Below are 17,372 nucleotides of genomic sequence, written 5' to 3'. Positions count from 1 at the left end.
AGTGTGAGAGCGGGGAACAGCAACAGAAGAAAACAGTAGCACATCAACAACATAAGAAGGAATGAATAACCGTATTACTTTACTGCAAACATTTGCTGGATCAGTCTGTATGGGACACAGCCAGTCCAGGAAATACCGCATAAAAACATATCAGAGAGATCTTCTATATCCCTAGCCACAGGGAGGAAAATACTAATTAGTGGAAGATATAAATCTCTTTCTGCCAAGTGGCAGTAAAATTTTTCGTTCATGTTCAGAAGAACTGACCTTGACTGCCAAACATCCCTTCTGTCTGGCTGCACAGCATACTTTAACTTTGTGAAGAGACTACAAAACTCGTGCCAAGTCTTACAATGTAGCTGTCAAGGTAAAATCACCACTATAGTAAAGGTGAAAAGTGAGTATTCTGGTAGTACTACTTCATGTCAGTAAATAAGACATCTCAGGTGGCTTGTCTGAGAGCTGGATCTGTTGCATGTAACCCAGCAGAAGGTGGTTCCGTTCTTGCTTATTTCTCCCAAAGTCTCTGTTGCATGAGAATTAGGGTGGTTGCAACAGTTTGTAACAGGACAGTGAGAGAAAGCAGTTACCTTACAGAGATGCAAGAGAGACTTTATCAAGCATCAGATTGTGAATAGCCTGTACAACCCAAACTCGCTGATGGTCTGTTCCAACTTTGTCCAAAGAACAGCAGAAACAATGTTCAGGAGACCCTGGCTTGCAACATCTGCCTAATTGTGCCTGCCTTGTGTTCCCATCTTTATGCTGTTGTACACACACTCACACAAATTATATTTCTGTTAAGTCCCATTCACATTTTTGTGGGTTAAAAACCTGGAGCAAAGCAATGGAAAAACCACACAGTGAGCAAGAGGCACAGCAGGAAGTAATCTTGATGCTCTGACGTTAGCCATCCAGCCTCCTCAGCCCTCCTTTTGAGATACCTTGGTAGATGAAAGAATTCATTATGGGCAGAGGCGGCAGTACTGCCTGTTATTAAGGTTTCCCAACATGTTTCATTACTAGGTCTGTTTTTTTAAAAAAAACATTAACCCTAAGTGTTCTAAAAATCCATGTACAGACCATAACCTATGATACCTCATGGGCACCTGAGTAGGAGTCATGGTCCAAATAAGGATGGCTTGACCAAGGTGTTCCTGAGACACAGACCTCAGCTTGTCTTATCTCCCCAACTTCCACTTTGGGTTGGGTTAAGCCAATGGGTTAAGCCAACTCTGCACATGCCTCAGAGCAAACTCACGGCTTGAATCACAGCTCAAGTGACCTTAGTCAATGGAGGCTTATTCTAAGAAAGGTTGCAGCCAGCTGGAGCAAGTATATTGAAATACTTCGTAAGGACTGACTTTCTAGAAGAGCAGTTAACAAACACTCTCCAAAAGCAAAAGCAATTTAACTACTTTAAAAAACTAATTAAAAATTAATTTAAATTTTCCAGACAGCCTGTCTGACACAGTGGTTTAGAAATAAACAGAGCACACATAATTCCTAGGATCTGTAAACTCAAACCCTTGCCACTGTGAACAAGCCCCTTGTTACTACACAGCCTCCAATCAGATAAGATGTTCTATTTTGCAGAAAGTAATCAGAGTGCATATTTTCCTCTCTTAAAAGATGGGTGTGATTACTCCACCTGTCCTCTCAGCAACTGCACCCAACAAACTTTCATACAAAACTCTTTATCCTCTCTTTAATACAACAAAACACAGTATTATTTGAGATACAAGCAGCAAATAAAGCTCCTGGGTCACGCATAGACCTAGAAGAATGAAATACTGAGGTGATTTTCATTCACCAAGCCCTATCCATACTGTGTTGGCTCAGCACCTCTAAAAGAAATTTGTAATCCTGTAACAAAAGATCATAAACTTGCTGAGAATTAAAAAAAAAAAAATAAAATAAAATAAAATTGTTTACCAGAAGGAAAAAAAAAAAAGAAAAAAAAAAAAAAAAAAAAAAAATTGTTTACCAGAAGGAAAAAAAAACCAAAACAAAACAGGTATTTTCATTAGAATATATAATCATTTACCAAGCATATTGACTGAAAGCACAGGACAGAATCACTGGTGAAGCTGAGGGGAGGTACCCCTGTGAGCTACCAGTCAAAGGGGCAAGGCAGCTGCCCAGAAATGGGGCCATGTTTGTTCCCATCCCTGTTCTGTCAGTCTCCTACAACAGCGACGAGATCTCTAACCATCAGCTTCTCCATTTTTATTTTTGCTCTCTCTGTTTTTCTCAAAAGATATTTCTGAAATACCAAAAAATTCAGAATAGGAAAGCCATTTTGCATCTAATTGCAATCACAGATTCTGGCCCCTCCTAAACTCTGAGCATTTAACTTTTTGCTTTAATAAGGTCCTTATAACAAAGTCCTTGTGTGTGAGAAAAACTCTAATGTTTAATATAGGTAATAACTTGTGACAAAATTCCAATCGAGAATATTATTTTAGCTATTCACTTAATTTCATTTGTCTCCTCATTTCTCACCTCTGGATTTAACTCAAAATTCAGGTGAATTTTTTCTCCAGGTTGGATTTTAGCTACATCAAAGCGAACAGTCAAAAGCTGGTCATCTGGTGTGAAAGTATCCTCATCGCAGACTGTCAGCTCCAGGATGTTCTGAGGAGAGAGGCAGAGAACTAACCCTAGAAGTTAGTCAGGGACTAACCCGAGAAGAGTTAAATCATCAGATTTGGTAATGAACAAGAGCTCAAAAGAAAGGCAGCATAATTGACACGCATGATGCTAATATGCACTGGATAGAGCAGAGATTATACATGCTGTTCATCAGATCCTTTGTGGATTCAAAATTACTGTTTTGAGAATTTTTAGCCCTTTGCAAGTGGAAGGTGAAGCACATTAACAATCTCTTTTAACAAGATTTAAATTGTAGTGATTCCCCTGGCAATTCCTCAGGACTTAGATTAACCACAGCAGTGTCAGAAGATGCAGCACTATTAAGCCATAGGAAGCTAACCCCATGTATAGACCTTGTATCACTCTCATTCTGACTGCTAATCTATTTCTGCCAACTCAGAAGAAAGAAGCACTCAACTTTATTCCAGATGACCCATAACCCTCTGAGCTTACACTCATTCAAAGCATGGGATAGGCATGGTTCTATTCCAAGTCTATAAGTCACACATAAGGTTTGCTTTCCTTTAGCCTATTAGGCATTTGAAAATATGCATGTTTAATGATGGAATGGTTGGTACTAAAAGATAATTTTTAAATTTTTTTTAAAAACAGTATTAAGTTATGGTAGTTCTTACAAACGGCACCAGTGTTATGGTATAAAGCAGGTAGTACAAGCTCATGGCAACATACATTAGGAATGCCTTCACAGTTGCATATATGAAAAATATAACTAATTCTCTAAAGAGTTTATAAAACCTCCTCCTACCCAATTCATGAGGTTCTAGTGCTTAGAAGATGACAGGGACCAGTCAGGGCACCAGAGAATTCATACCAATGCTTCCATATTTACTTACTAGTGGGTAACAGCATCTCTCATGCCGTCTGTGACACTTTCTGTATCTTTCCATTAGCATCTTATTCGTCAGCATAACTGAGTTTGAGGGTCTATGTGAGTCTCAAGGTTCTCATAAAGAGTCTGCATGCAGCAAGCAAAGATGTCCCCTATAGAAAGTTTCTGCTCACTGTCACAGGTGAGGATCCTACCTTCACTTCTCTCTGTATCATGAAGTGGAAGGTCTCATTCCAGACAGGGTTCCTGCAGTTGCGTACAGTTCTTGTCCGGGCTTCCTGACATGAAGCTGTTGGCAGCCACAGCTTTACATAGCAATCAGTTTGGCTCACTGTGATAATAAAAATATGCATAATTAGTACAGCAGGTTTTTGTTGTTGTTGTTATTTCTAACGTCCAGTCAAAGGAAAAAAAGATTAATCTCAGAGGAGTCCTGAATATTGCATTAGACCCAAAGGAAACCATTCTGGACTCAGAGTTAACTTTTCTATCTCCATTTATGTCAATTCCAAACAAAAGTAAACTTTGAACCACTGCTCTATTTGGTAACAAAAGCCAAAATATTCAATTTCAATAGTACTGAACTAAAGTATTCTGGTTCTTCTGCTTTTTTAACTTCTATTTTCAAATATCTGCCAGGCCCCAAGCAAATTCATATGCAACTTCATGAAACTTCAATTTTTCAAAAAATGAAGAATTATGTTTTGGGGATTTTTTGACCAGGTTCTAATTGTAATGTACAAGTTGCCCACAGTCAAACAGCAATGAAGACACAAACACAGCAGCCAACACAATTACTAATTTTTCCAGTATCTTTCACAACGGTACACCTTTCAGGAGGGAAATGAGCAACTTGTGGATAAAGAGGCACTGAAGAGTTATTGGAAAGGGAAATATCACAGAGCAGTCAGTGAAGGGAATGGTAACTTCTTTCCCAACATAGAATTTCTATTCTATTTAATTTCTATTGTTAATTGTTTTCTAAAGTATTTTAATTGATTCTAAATGAAAATTAAAACAGATACAACTTCCTAAACCAAAAAATTTGAGACACTACTGTAATCCAAGCAGCAGGAGTACAAGAGTATTAAATTCAGGTGATATTGGTTTTCCTGCTAACCTATAAACGTGCCATCAGCAATACTTACACAGATCTGCTTTGCGGAGATTTCTCATGCTTATAATTTTTACAGTAAGCCAGCACAACTGAGGCACTTCTGGCTGTAGAACAATGAGAAAAAAAAAAACACCTTAATTATTAGCAAATAACTCAAATATAACTAACGTAACCTATCCTATAGCATAGCAAGGGAGAAGACACCTGGAAAATAAGTAACCATAGGCCATTCTCTTATTAATGTGGTGAATATGCTTTCATTTTAATTATTTGAGACAATTTCTAAGAATAAATTCTTTCTTGTGATTTGGCACCATATAACATCATATTCCAGCCATGTTTAGTAAGCAGTTGTATTTAAGATAAAGTTTTCTAAAGATTTAGGTTTTGGAGGTTAACATTTCAATGCAGGAAGTAGTAAGAAATGTCAAAAAAGTCACAAACATCACAAGTCATTTTCACAAAAAAAGTAATTACATAATTGTCCCTGTAAAATCCAGCTACCTTCAAACTACAGGGTTTGCTCCTCAAATTTCAGGCTGAGTGCAACAGATTACAGCAGAGCACTTTCCGCTGTGCCAGCCTGGGGACAATGGGATGCCCTCCTTCCTCCAGCAAGGACAGGTACCCATCTGTCACACATTACCACAGAACAGGACAGAGATCTTCCTTTTCATAATGCTCCACTCAAGAGATCTCTGGTACTGGTCAGTCTAGCTGTGGGATATGTAGCACCATTAACATCCTTCATCATAGCAAAATACATAACCTTTAAAGGAAATAAATGACTAAAAGAGGGAGAGAATGTTTCTAGAAGTGAACAGCCCAGTATGGGACTCCAGACCTCTCCCAGTTACACCAGCAGGAAGAAAGCTGAAATCAGAGGTTTGGGGTAAGCATTCTCCATTTCACACAGAGGTCCAGTTCCCTATAAGGCAGATCTATAATTTCAGTGCAAATTTGACACAAGACAGAAGATTATGTGGGTTTTTTAAGGCTTTTTGTGTATATGTGTGTGTGTGTGTGACACTGAAAAACTGTTATCCATAAATAGGGTGTACATTAATGGGAATGAAACCTCGTTACCATGACATGCAGAATGAATGCATGTAAATAAACCAGGAGCTGGAGGAAAACCAGAACTGAAGAACGTATGAATCACAAAATCTCTAAACAATGCGAGGAAATGGAAAGTTGCAAACACAAACCAAATTATAGATTTGATAGGATGACAGTAAAATTGCCAGTGTGTTAGATTATGCAATTAAACACAAAGATGAAAGAATAAAAGTTATCATTGCATATGAATGGACATACACACACACACAAAAAAAATACAGATAGGTGATTCAAAATGATCTGGCTTATTCAGGACTTTTGCATAATAAATTATTTTTAAAATAGGTTAACATGGAAAAACACTAGGCTGACGTGATTGATTTACCAAGGAGAAGCACTGCAGTATAGCAATATATTGACATCCCACACCACAGGGCTCTACAATGGAATAGCTTGAAGGCTGCACAACCCTCTCCATTTTTTGTTTTCTCCCTCCACTCCCCACCACAGCTACACACAACCCTATACTTGGCTACAGGAAAAACAAGAGAAACCTGAACATCAGAAGTAAAATCCTACATACAGAAGCAGTAGCTCCATTAGTTAAATTTAAAGGAACAATTAAATCTTCAAAGCATCATGATTTCTGAGAAACTGTATCCTTATGATGTCCTTGTGTATCTCTTATTTTGATACGCCAGTCTCCTGACAGGGGCAGATTGACCATCTGAAAAGCAGTAAATCACCAGGCTGGATGCTACTTACAGCCCACCAGAAAAATTCTCAACCCAATAGTCTTCTCTCCAAAACTGCCAATTGAACAAAACCAGCAGGTTTGGAAGAAACTCATCAATCTCAGCAAAATTTTTGGCAGCAATGTTTCTGGAAATAGAGAGAATGACAGGAGTGGATAATCCAGATTGCTGAAAGCTCAACTTTTCATTCCAAACACAGAGGATTCATTTTTCATCCTCAGCTTTAATACCATCCATATCCAGGAGTTTGGAGAAATCTTGTTCATGAGATGGCTGAAGGACTAAGGAAATATGCAGACACAAAACCAATTATTATTCCATAATGCTAGCAGGTAGTGAGTTCACTGCTCTCCCAGATCTAGCAAAGAGTTAACCTCACGCTTCTGCATTGAATACAGTTAGGGAGCAGATTTGGGAAACTCAGGGGTGGGGAGAAACACATCATACACTTTTTAAAAAAAATTAAGCTATAATTTATTATAATTTCAACCAGTCATTACTCAGAAAGGGGAATAATTTGTTCCATAATCAGTATGTAGCATATTCAGTACTTTCTAACACCTTTTACCAGTTCACTTTCATAAAAAATAGCATTCAGAATTAAGTGGCAGACACTGAATAAACCATTTTATCTGCTGATCTGCCTCCATAAAGCAAAGGAAAAACAATTTGAAGACTGAGTCTTAGGTGTTATAAGGTATGACTACCATCATATAGTGATGTCACAGTAAGATCAAGACTAAAATCCAGCTCTCCCAGTTCCTTGCCCAGCATTTAAACCACAAGTTCATAAGGTTCCTCACCTTCCCAACCCCAAAATCATAGTGAATGCTTCCAACTCTAGAGAGCAGGCTCACAGAATAAACAAACATTCCCTTAACTAACCATTAAAAGATATCACATCTCATAATAACAGTTCAGCTTGGGCAGAGGTGGGAATTGCTGATGTAAGACTGCAGGTAGCACAGCCATTGTGCATACCCCGCAGCCCTCTCCCTGCAACTCGGATGCTACCCTCTATACAGTACCTCATCTTCAGCACTGTGAGGTCTTCCATGATTCCTCCTCCTGATTCCAACCTTCCTGTGGGGATTTGCTTGGATGAACTGATCCTGGGGAGCCAAGAGAGGGACCAGTGAGGAAACCCAGCAGTCAACCATTCCTAGTTTTCAGTTTCTACTCAGGTGCACCAATAGCAGGGGGCCCTACCATTTCTCCTCTTTGTGATGGCATACATCTCCATCTCACCAAGACCATCCATCTACTGCTCTTACTAATAAACGTGCCCACTGCGGACCTATTTGACATTTAAGGAGCAAAATTCAAGAAACATTTGCTTTTGAGGAACCTCAACCAAGATACCCAAACAGATCATCCTGCCACACCACTGATATTCGCTTACCAAAGGTGAATAGGCTGATGATTCCATCTCTGTTTCATAAAAGGCAATGCTATAATGGTCCAGTCTTTGTGTCTCACAGCTGGCAGGTGCTCCTAGAACACACTATTTTCTAACCAAGGCAGGGAAGAAGAGCTGTATAGATTGACTCATAGCTCCACCTCCCACTGATTTCAAAAGCACAAATTACACACTTGTTCTGTGCCATGAGGATTTTTTAATTTTAAACACCACAGGGATTTAGGGGAAAGAAAAGATAGATCAAACATTTATTGTTGGTTAATCCCAAAATAAAGTAGCTATCCACCACCATAACTTTTGAATAACCACAAACAGAAGGATATGCTGGGGCAGTTGCAACCCTCATATAAACTGTAGAAGACCTAACAGAACATTGCAACTACTGATACCTACTGTTACTTTCTCTAGTCCTAAAAATCCATACCTGCACTTTGGCAGTACCAGGTGGCTTGGTCTAAACATCTGAACAGCAGCATTCCAGATCCCACCAGCTCCCCTGGCCAGATGTGCAACTTGCAAGGGTTTTCACCAAGTTCACTACAAATCAGAGGTGCAGGGTGAAGGCTGGCTCTCATGGGCAGTGGCAAACAGTTAAAGAAAACAGCTTATAGCTTTTCTTCTCTCTTATTTCTGTTACATTCTTAAAATCACTAAAATTAGCTGTTATTCAATAGTGAGAAATTGCAGTTGAAATAAGTTTTTTTAAAAAAAATGTTTATTTCATTTTTTAGAATTCCCAAGTTTCTTTGTAAGTCAGACAGAAAATTCCTTTTTGAAGCAGGACTTCTTATGAAATAAAATAATCTGACTTTCAACCATTAATAACAAAAGTATCTGATTTATTTCAACTGTCTTGTAGAGGGGACCTGCCTTAGATAAAGTTTCAAATGATCATAGTAATTAGTCTGGTCTTCCATAGACTCAGGCAATGAATTCATAAAAGTTCCTGCCTTAGGTTGTACTATCATTTATCCAAAAATTGTGATGAGTTCTCAGCTCCAGTTTTTGTGTTGGGCTGGTTTTTTGTTTTTGTGGAGCAGTCTTATTGCAATAGATATCTATTTAACTTTGATTATATGATAATGCTTTCAAAGTAACACCCCCTGATTTGAAACAAGAGATTCAGCTCATGCTGTTACAAGAGGCTGAACATGACAGTCATTACATCACTTCACTCAGGCTCTGAAGTCATTGTATGGCTCAGTTTGATGACTGTGGATTCACTCCAGCTCTTCAAGAATAAAAGTTACCTGTCCGGTTAAATAATACACCATGCTCCCCACTCAAATCCCACCCTTTCCACAATATCCACATTTGGGCCTTTTGTGGATTTCATTAATTAAATTAAGCAATATTAACTGCTCAAGCAGTTACGTTGCTATACCACACATGCTTGATCTGCACATCACGAGAAAAAAAGAAATCCAGCTAAACAGCTCTCCCATGCAAAAGCAGATGTAGCCCAGTAATAGTAGGAAGTTACTTGATAACACAGTGCTATGCATCATCAGCAGTGGTGCAGGTGAGTCAGAAGTCAGGAAACCACAGGCCAGAAGACAAGGTGGTATTTCACCAACACCATTATAGCATCAGAAGCCTTCAGCAGTACTGGTTGCATGGTGATATAAGGACTGGAGTCACGCAGACACATAACTGGCCCCCACGGGTGCCTGGGGTGGCAGAGGAGCAGACTGCTTGCAGCGGGGCCAGCACAGGGTCTGCAGCCCCTTGAGGGGCAGTTGCGAGAGCTGGAAAATCCCAGTTGCCACCAAGATCCCAGACCATTTTGACACAGACTCAGGATCACTTCCCTCACACAGAAGTTTCAGATTGTCAATCAGTGTTACCTCCAAATTCTCACAGGGTTTCTACAACCATTTAGCATCTAATCTAAGGCAAAAGCCCTCACAGTCTGGCTCACAAGCCTTGCAAGGTTGCTAACTTCCGATAGAAAGGTGTTAAAGGACCAGAAACACCTCTTTATCCGAGTTCTGACACACCAACACAGCCACAGGATCCAACTCTATTTCTAATAATTATTTTGTTCTTCATAACCACATAAACAAAAGCTGTTGGACAACACCTCTAAATATCAGACTTCATTTAAATGATACATATAAAACCTCCCCAAACTGCACTCATAATCCCTTTTTGACCTAAATTGTGACAAAAGCTGAAGTGACAATGAATAAAATCAATAAGAAATTAAATCTTCTCAGAACTTTCAGATCATCTGTTTAAAGTGTTTGGGAAAAATGAAGAAGAAGTGACATTAAGCTGCATTTCTCACTTGGATAATACAGAGAAGACCATACATTTCTGGATAATACAGAGAAGACCACAGGAAACATCTTTCTTGTAAGACAATCTAACAAATAACCTGTTTGGCTTAGTATCATCTGTTGCACATAGCAAATTTGTTCATATCCTGTTAGAATCAATATTTTGTCTTAACACACGATTTAGTATGACCAGAAAAAAATGTTCACATTCACATTGCGGATTTGGGCCTTACTTATAAATTAGTTGCTCCATTTTTCTCAAGTTATTTCAGAAGTATTTCAATCCGAGGTGAGTTGACACAAGTGACAATGATAACAAAAGCACAAGCTGCTTTGTGTTATTGCTGAGGAGACAGGTCCTGAGGACTGAATTACTCAGGAGCACCTTCCTCTCAAACTAGAAGCACCTTCTAGAGTCTACTAGACTCGAGAGTCTACTTGACTCTAGACAACTAGAGTCTACTAGAGTCATCCCATTCACCACTGAGGGAATGCTAAGTCACAGCACCCAGGATCCACCTGTATCTCCAGCTCAGACACACAGCCGACATCAGAAGATAGCACCTATTTATCACTAACACATGGGAGACAGGGTGGTCCCACACTGGAGGTTCTAAAGTGGGATCTACACCACCAGTCATGCATGCGATTGCACACGTGGGCTAACAGTCTCCAGGTGATGAACTTTATCAGGCTGCTAAGGGAAAAAGAAGAAAATACGCCAGGACACCTTCAGTGTCTGTTCTTTTTTGATTCTCACTTTTATTACTTATTTTATTACAGCTGTGGGTTTTTCCCACAAAGACATGGGAGGACAGAAATAAGTATGGAGTATGAGTTTGTATTTGCAGCTGAGTCACCATCACTAGTTAATTAAAAGAAACAGGCTGAAAATGTTCTCTGGTAGCCTCTAAGGGCTGAACTGCTCTTTGGAAGTGCCCAGATCTCTCCAGTGACTGTGATTATCATCCTACACCACTCTGACACACATTTACCTACAGCTAGAAGCTTGCTTCCCTCCCCCATATTTTTTTTTTTTAATTTGGAAAGCATTTGTGCACAGTACAGCAAAGGAGGGCTGCTAGTAGGAGTGCAGCAGTAGCATCTATGAAGTATTTAAGAAAGCCCAATGGCAATGACCTAACTCTTCATATACTTTATCTGAACACCTACTTACGCATGGTCAGTAGTGCACCCAGGTGGCCAGGAAGGCAAATAGCATCCTGGCTTACACCAGAAACACTGTGGCCAGCAGGACTAAGGAAGTGATTGTTCCCCTGAACTTAGCACTGGTGAGGCTGCACCTCGAATACTGTGTTGAGTTTTGGGCCCCTCACTGCCAGAAGGACATGGAGGTGCTGGAGCGTGTCCAGAGAAGGGCAACGAAGCTAGTGAAGGGTCTAGAGAACAAGTCTTACGGGGAGCAGCTGAGGGAACTGGGGTTGTTTAGTCTGGAGAAGAGGAGGCTGAGGGGAGACCTTATCACTGCCTACAACTACCTGAAAGGAGGGTGTAGCAAGGCAGGTGTTTGCCTTTGGTCCCAAGTAAGAAGTGACAGGATGAGAGAAAATGGCCTCAAGTTGCCATTTAGGTTGGATATTAGGAAAAATTTCTTTACTGAAAGGGTTGTCAAGCATTGGAACAGGCTGCTCAGGGAAGTGGTTGAATCACTATCTCTGGAGGGATTTAAAAGCACTTAGGGACATAGTTTGGTGTTGGACTTGGCAGTGTTAGGTTTACAGTTGGAGTCTATGATCTTAAAGGTCTTTTCCAACCAAAATGGTTCTGTAGATGTAAGACTGGTTGGGATCTTCTGCCAGCTGACCTTGCAAGCAAGACTATGAATCTAGCAGCAATACTCAGGCAGGTCTGATACTTGAACTCCACCATGGATAAAAAGGAAGTGTCATAGCATCTAAAGCAGAGGGAATTATGGGTTGGAACATTTAGACTACTACAGATAAATCACAAAGAAATTAAGCATAAGGCAAAGCCTAGCCTGGGATCTACAGCTTTGTTGCTCTTATCTGACTTACAAATAAATGAAGCCAAGAAAAGGGATACATCAACATAACTATAATAAACTGTGCTGGGTTGACTCCAACCAGCAGATGATGCAAAGGCAATCACTCACCATCTCCCACAAGCAGAGTGATGTCCAGCCAGTCTCAGAACAACAGCTACCTTAAAATACTTCAATCTCTAGCAAAGACAGACCTCGAGACCAGAGAGTGCCTTAACATGACAAACTTGAAGGGTCAGGTTATCCATTTGACTTGAGAATAGATGCTCCGTAGCACTGAAGATTTCTTCAGGTGACAACACTTAGAGTAATCCAGATAAGATCTGTATGAGGTATCTAACAAAAATAACTAACTGCTCTCAAATAATAAGCATCAATAATGTTTTTGCTTCATATCCAACCTTAGCTGCCCAATGTAAAATAGAGAAAAATACAGTTTTAAACTGCAGAAGTTTTTTATTTTCATTTGGAGTGAAATGATGTATCACATCCCCCACACCCTTCTGCTTTACACAGAGTGAAAAAAATACACCACTTGGAAAGATCCATGTCTTCCAGTAGTGGTTTCAGTTATTGCTACATTCCTTCCATTCTAAGGCCATGCAAAAACCCTGCAGAGTCTGGTCTGATATTGTGGATAGTGTAGTTACTTATAAAAAGCAGTTTGTCAAAATCATCCCTATAGTGCATCATATTCATCTACTCACACAGAAAGCAGCAGCCAGCAAGATGTACCACTCCTCCTGCCCACACCTGCAGAATTGTGCTCCACTCCTGCAAAAGGGACAAAACAGACCTCTTGGCAAACTTTCAGACTTCAAATCGGTTGCATAGCCAGCATCAGTCTTGACAGCACCTCTGCTTGTGACTGTTATAGACAGTGCTTCATAAAATGGCTGCTTAGTGGAAAGATATTTGAAAGATATCAAAGAATAATCTCAAAAGCTGTGCTCAAGGAGTCATCAAAAGGACAAGATGATGTTCATGCTTTTCTCCTTCTTCAGGAGCACCGAGTGATGGGTGTTGATGAAATACACAGCATCAACAAGGCAGAGTTTGTTTTCAGGGGGTGTCAATTGATCAGGGAGCAAGTTCAGCTGCCAGTCAGGAAAACAGACAGTCACTCACACGGTACTCAGAGAGCTGGTCCCTACTTACCTTCACTAGGCAAGGGAATGCAGACATTTCAGCCCTCCAGATATGAGCAGCCATGGATGGCTGCCTCCATCACTGTCCCTTTTCCCCATCCTAGAATAATTCCTTAGAGTAAAAGAGAGGCTTTGATTTATTAGAGCAATTTAAATTTTACCACAATGGAACAGGTGCTATAAAAGGAGGACTTAAGGAAATTCAATTCAGATATTCCAATAAACTCAGGTGGTCTGGCAATTCTCCCTTGCAACATAAGGCAAAAGCCATGGAGAATTTCCAAAATGCCACAGAGTTTTTCCCATGGCTCCACTAAGCGATAATTACTGTTTAGTATATTCATAAATTCCTATGAGATCATAACAGATAATGACATTTTGCTCTTTCTGTGTAATTTATAAAGTAGTACATCAGACCAATAAGCTGATCCAATTTCATAAGTGCCAGCTTTCTTCATTTGTTAAAGGATTATCATACATTGTCTGCAGCTCAACCAGAAATTTCTTAATGAAGTCACAGTATGATCCCTCAAAATTTTTTTAGGGTTTTCCAAGGGGGTTGGGGTTTTTTTTTTTAAGAATTCTTGGGAGATGCAAACTTCCACTCTTTGATCCCCAAATACTTTAGCTTTAAAGAACCGAAGGAGAATACAAACAGTGTTTGTCACAGGAGGAGCAGCTGGATTAGATGCTCTGGATAAGCAGAAATCTCAGACCTCCAAGCAGAAAGCAGCATCTCTGGGATGGCGTTTAGAGTGAAGATCAGGTGTAGACACACTGCTGCTGTACTCTCCTCTGAATAGGTGCCACCTAAGGGCTGATTGTAGGAAGAGCACACAGACTCAACAAGTATTTACGTGGGCCTCAGAAATCCCACTGAATTACTTATATCATGAATGAAGTAATTTTATGATCATTGGACTGAAAAAAATAAAAATCATTGGATTCATTTCATTCATTCAGAGCACTGCAAAAATATATAGTAGTGTTCTCCTTGGGGTTGGGTCATCGTCAGCAAGGAGGGTATTAATAAAAATCTCAATCCTATATCCAGCTATCTATTTCCACAGGACTTCTAAGGATTTGTCTTTGATAAATAAGTCAAATTCAGTCGGGATCAGCCACAGGTGAAAAAAAAAAAAAAATAGAGTAGAATACATGTGCACAAGGACCATGATCTCCTAAGTCTTGATGTCTTTAAATTTTTTTTTTTTTTTTAAAGCCAGGAAAAAAAGAGAGAAAAACATTAAAAATTCTTAGGAATTTATTTCAAATTAATCCTATCTATATTCCTAAGGGAAATAGGGTCCACACAATAAGGCTTCTTGGGATACCTGGCACATCACAGCTTGGGGATTTTGCATTGACCTCTGAGTCAGGGTCAACAGTATAAAGCAAGGGGCAAAAATCAGATACTGAGGTTAAAGGCAGAGGGTAAGTGTACAGCTGACTAGTAGGTGCATTAAGCACATGTACTTTTGTGCCACTCCGACCAGAGCAGGATCTACAAATAGTCTTCTTATGCTTCCTACGCTACTTATGAATATTTCCAGAAACATAGTAAAGTAGGAAAGAAAAAGATAGCTGGTTATTGTTATTTCTATTGACAGCCCAATACTCATTTCCCCTTACGTTTCCATGTCTTTCCAGCACCATGAGAATTACCTTAAAAACTGCAGGATCTGCTAAAGAATGCACGTTTTAAAGGATAATTGAACTTTCCAGTACTTCTGCTACATATGAGAACTGACTCAAGTGGATACAAAAATAAAATACCAAATCAGTCCTCCTGTCATTGAAAATACACATACTTTGAATTCCACATGTCTATGAAAGTAAAACACAATTACACCTCTAGAATAATTACATTTCAATCAGCAGCAAATACCTGGTTCTCTGAACTTTAATTAGAGAGGTATGGGATTTTGCCTTCAACATCTGACCAAAGAATAAACATCCCACAACAGTCAGATAGAAAATGGACAGCAAATCATGAGAGAAAAGTTGTCTTAGCTGCTAATTGAATGGAGCTGACTTCCATTTCCTGATGTGTATGATGAACTCTACAGGACAGGGATGACTGCACGTAATCCTAGGTATGTGCCATCTGGCACCAGTTCAACCAGAATACCTGTTTTTCTGATTTTTTTTTTTCTTCTCCTCATTTCTTCCTGACACACTGCTTTAATGCTATTGACACATTTTAAGTGAATCTATGGTGTAATGTTTTCCTTAAAGCATCATATGCATCATTATGCAGATTACGGTAATGGCCAAAGTGAAATTTGCAGATATAACATGCTCAAACTTGCTCTGTTTCACAATGGAGTAATGAATGCAGCTGTCCAGATGTCATTTTCTAGAACACCTCACTAAAAACACAGGCTAAGGTCTGCAGACAAAGCATTTACAAAGTGCTTGGAAAGTAGTCTCATCCACTCTGAAGCTACCCTCCTGCCAAGCTTCTCATTTCCAGCTCTGCTTTTTCAACTTAATAATTTAAAAAATCTCCTTGGTGAGTTGGGAAATAAGGAGCAGCAGAGGAGTTCCATTGCTCTACAGTGTTAGTGACTGGCTGTGTGGTGGAATGCTAAAGGAAAAATATCTCCACACCCTACATTTTAAACATGGATATGCCTGCAATGAGTCTACTAACTCTGACGAGGGTATAACAATGCTAAAGGCAAACAAGGGCTGCACTACAGTTTAGGTGTAGATGCCTATAGGCACTTTGCAATGGGAACCCTTAGCACCAGAGATGGAAATGAATGTATTGCAGAGGGACAGAGATTGGTCAACCTCACAGCAACGTTGCAGAAACCTACTTTAATTCCCACTTGTTACAAAGCTGAAGGAGATGTTTGTGGTGGTTTGGCAGGGCCATAATTAGTAACCATAATTAGCCTTTTACAACATTTTTTCCCCCCATTGGGGTTATGTAATGATATTTTTGTTTGTTTTGAAGCTGAAGGTTGCATGTAAAATTTAATTACCCATTGTAATGCAGGACTTTTTTTTTTTAAAGAGAAAAGGATTTGAGTTTTTGTCCATAATTTTCTGAGCAGCATTTTCCTCCAAGTTATCACACCTAGTTAATCAAGCTTTGCAGCTCTATGTGTTTATCCTTAAGGTAAATGCAGCCTGATATTTACATCAATGCCCTTGGTTGCAACTACATGAGGCATGAATCACAGTCTCTGTGCCTTCCTCATCACAATTTGTGGTTTGTATGGCATTACACAACTCCTAGCAGACCTGAGCTGACTTAACTGGGATGGTCAGCAACCCAATAAAAAGTTCACAAAAAAACAAACAACCAAAACAACAACCAAAAAAAGCCCCCCACACCAACAGCACTGCTGAGCTTAACTGCATTGGTGGATAAAAATGCAACAATCAAAATGACAGGCATGCTTATGCACCCATAAAACTACAGCAGGGAAGGTGGAGTACACAACAAAGCTTGTAGTTAGTAATTTACAAAGCTTATAGTTAGTAACAGAATGTTTCTCAGGTCTCTCCTGTATTACTAACCCCAATTCTGACATACTTTGCCGGACACAGAAAGGTCCTTCTGTCAGACACAGTTCATTTCAGAGAGATTTGCTCAGACATTTGCAGGAAACAGGACAGTAATAAATATCATTTTATGGCATTCCTACAAAAACCAGCAGTCTACAGGCTAATGAAGCTACTGTTCCTGTAGCTCAAGGTCTTGTCTTAGGATATTTTGAGGAGTGGGTGGAGAGTCATTGCAGTGTCATGTGAAGGGGCACTATCTCCTTTTAACGCTTTTGAAAAATATAATGGGCATGAAAGAGCATGCAGGTATGTGTCAGTGCTAAAGCACAGACTGTACAATCCAGCCACTTTCAGGACAAAGTTTCACTCATCACCACCAAAACACCAGTGGTGATGGCCTTAGTGGGGGGGCATCTGTGCTGGGAAAATGAAGGATCAATAGAAGTGAGGTTCAACACCATTGCTGCAGTCTTCCCCTTCCTCCCAGTTTGATATTTAGGAAATCCACAGTCAGAAGTTATAGTCTCACAGAGAAAAGAGT

General features: G+C 39.7%; 1 protein-coding gene across 1 annotated transcript in view; it reads right to left on the bottom strand.

Moving 5' to 3' along the window:
- Positions 1–7,865, bottom strand: part of LOC104524994 (cytosolic phospholipase A2 epsilon) — a 22,140-nt gene extending 14,275 nt beyond the window's left edge. The window contains exons 1-5 of the mRNA XM_029084965.1: positions 7,839–7,865; positions 7,465–7,548; positions 4,654–4,726; positions 3,700–3,836; positions 2,506–2,637 (exon numbers count right to left, since the gene is read on the bottom strand). Coding sequence (XP_028940798.1) covers positions 2,506–2,637; positions 3,700–3,836; positions 4,654–4,726; positions 7,465–7,548; positions 7,839–7,865 — 453 coding nt within the window. The remainder of the gene's footprint in view (positions 1–2,505; positions 2,638–3,699; positions 3,837–4,653; positions 4,727–7,464; positions 7,549–7,838) is intronic.
- Positions 7,866–17,372: the final 9,507 nt, after the last annotated feature.

The sequence above is a fragment of the Antrostomus carolinensis genome, unplaced genomic scaffold (assembly GCF_000700745.2).
Source record: "Antrostomus carolinensis isolate BGI_N321 unplaced genomic scaffold, ASM70074v2 scaffold9675, whole genome shotgun sequence".
NCBI classification, from domain to species: Eukaryota; Metazoa; Chordata; class Aves; order Caprimulgiformes; family Caprimulgidae; genus Antrostomus; species Antrostomus carolinensis.
The sequence above is the reverse complement of the archived record's forward strand: the minus strand, read 5'-3'. Positions and strand labels throughout refer to the sequence as shown.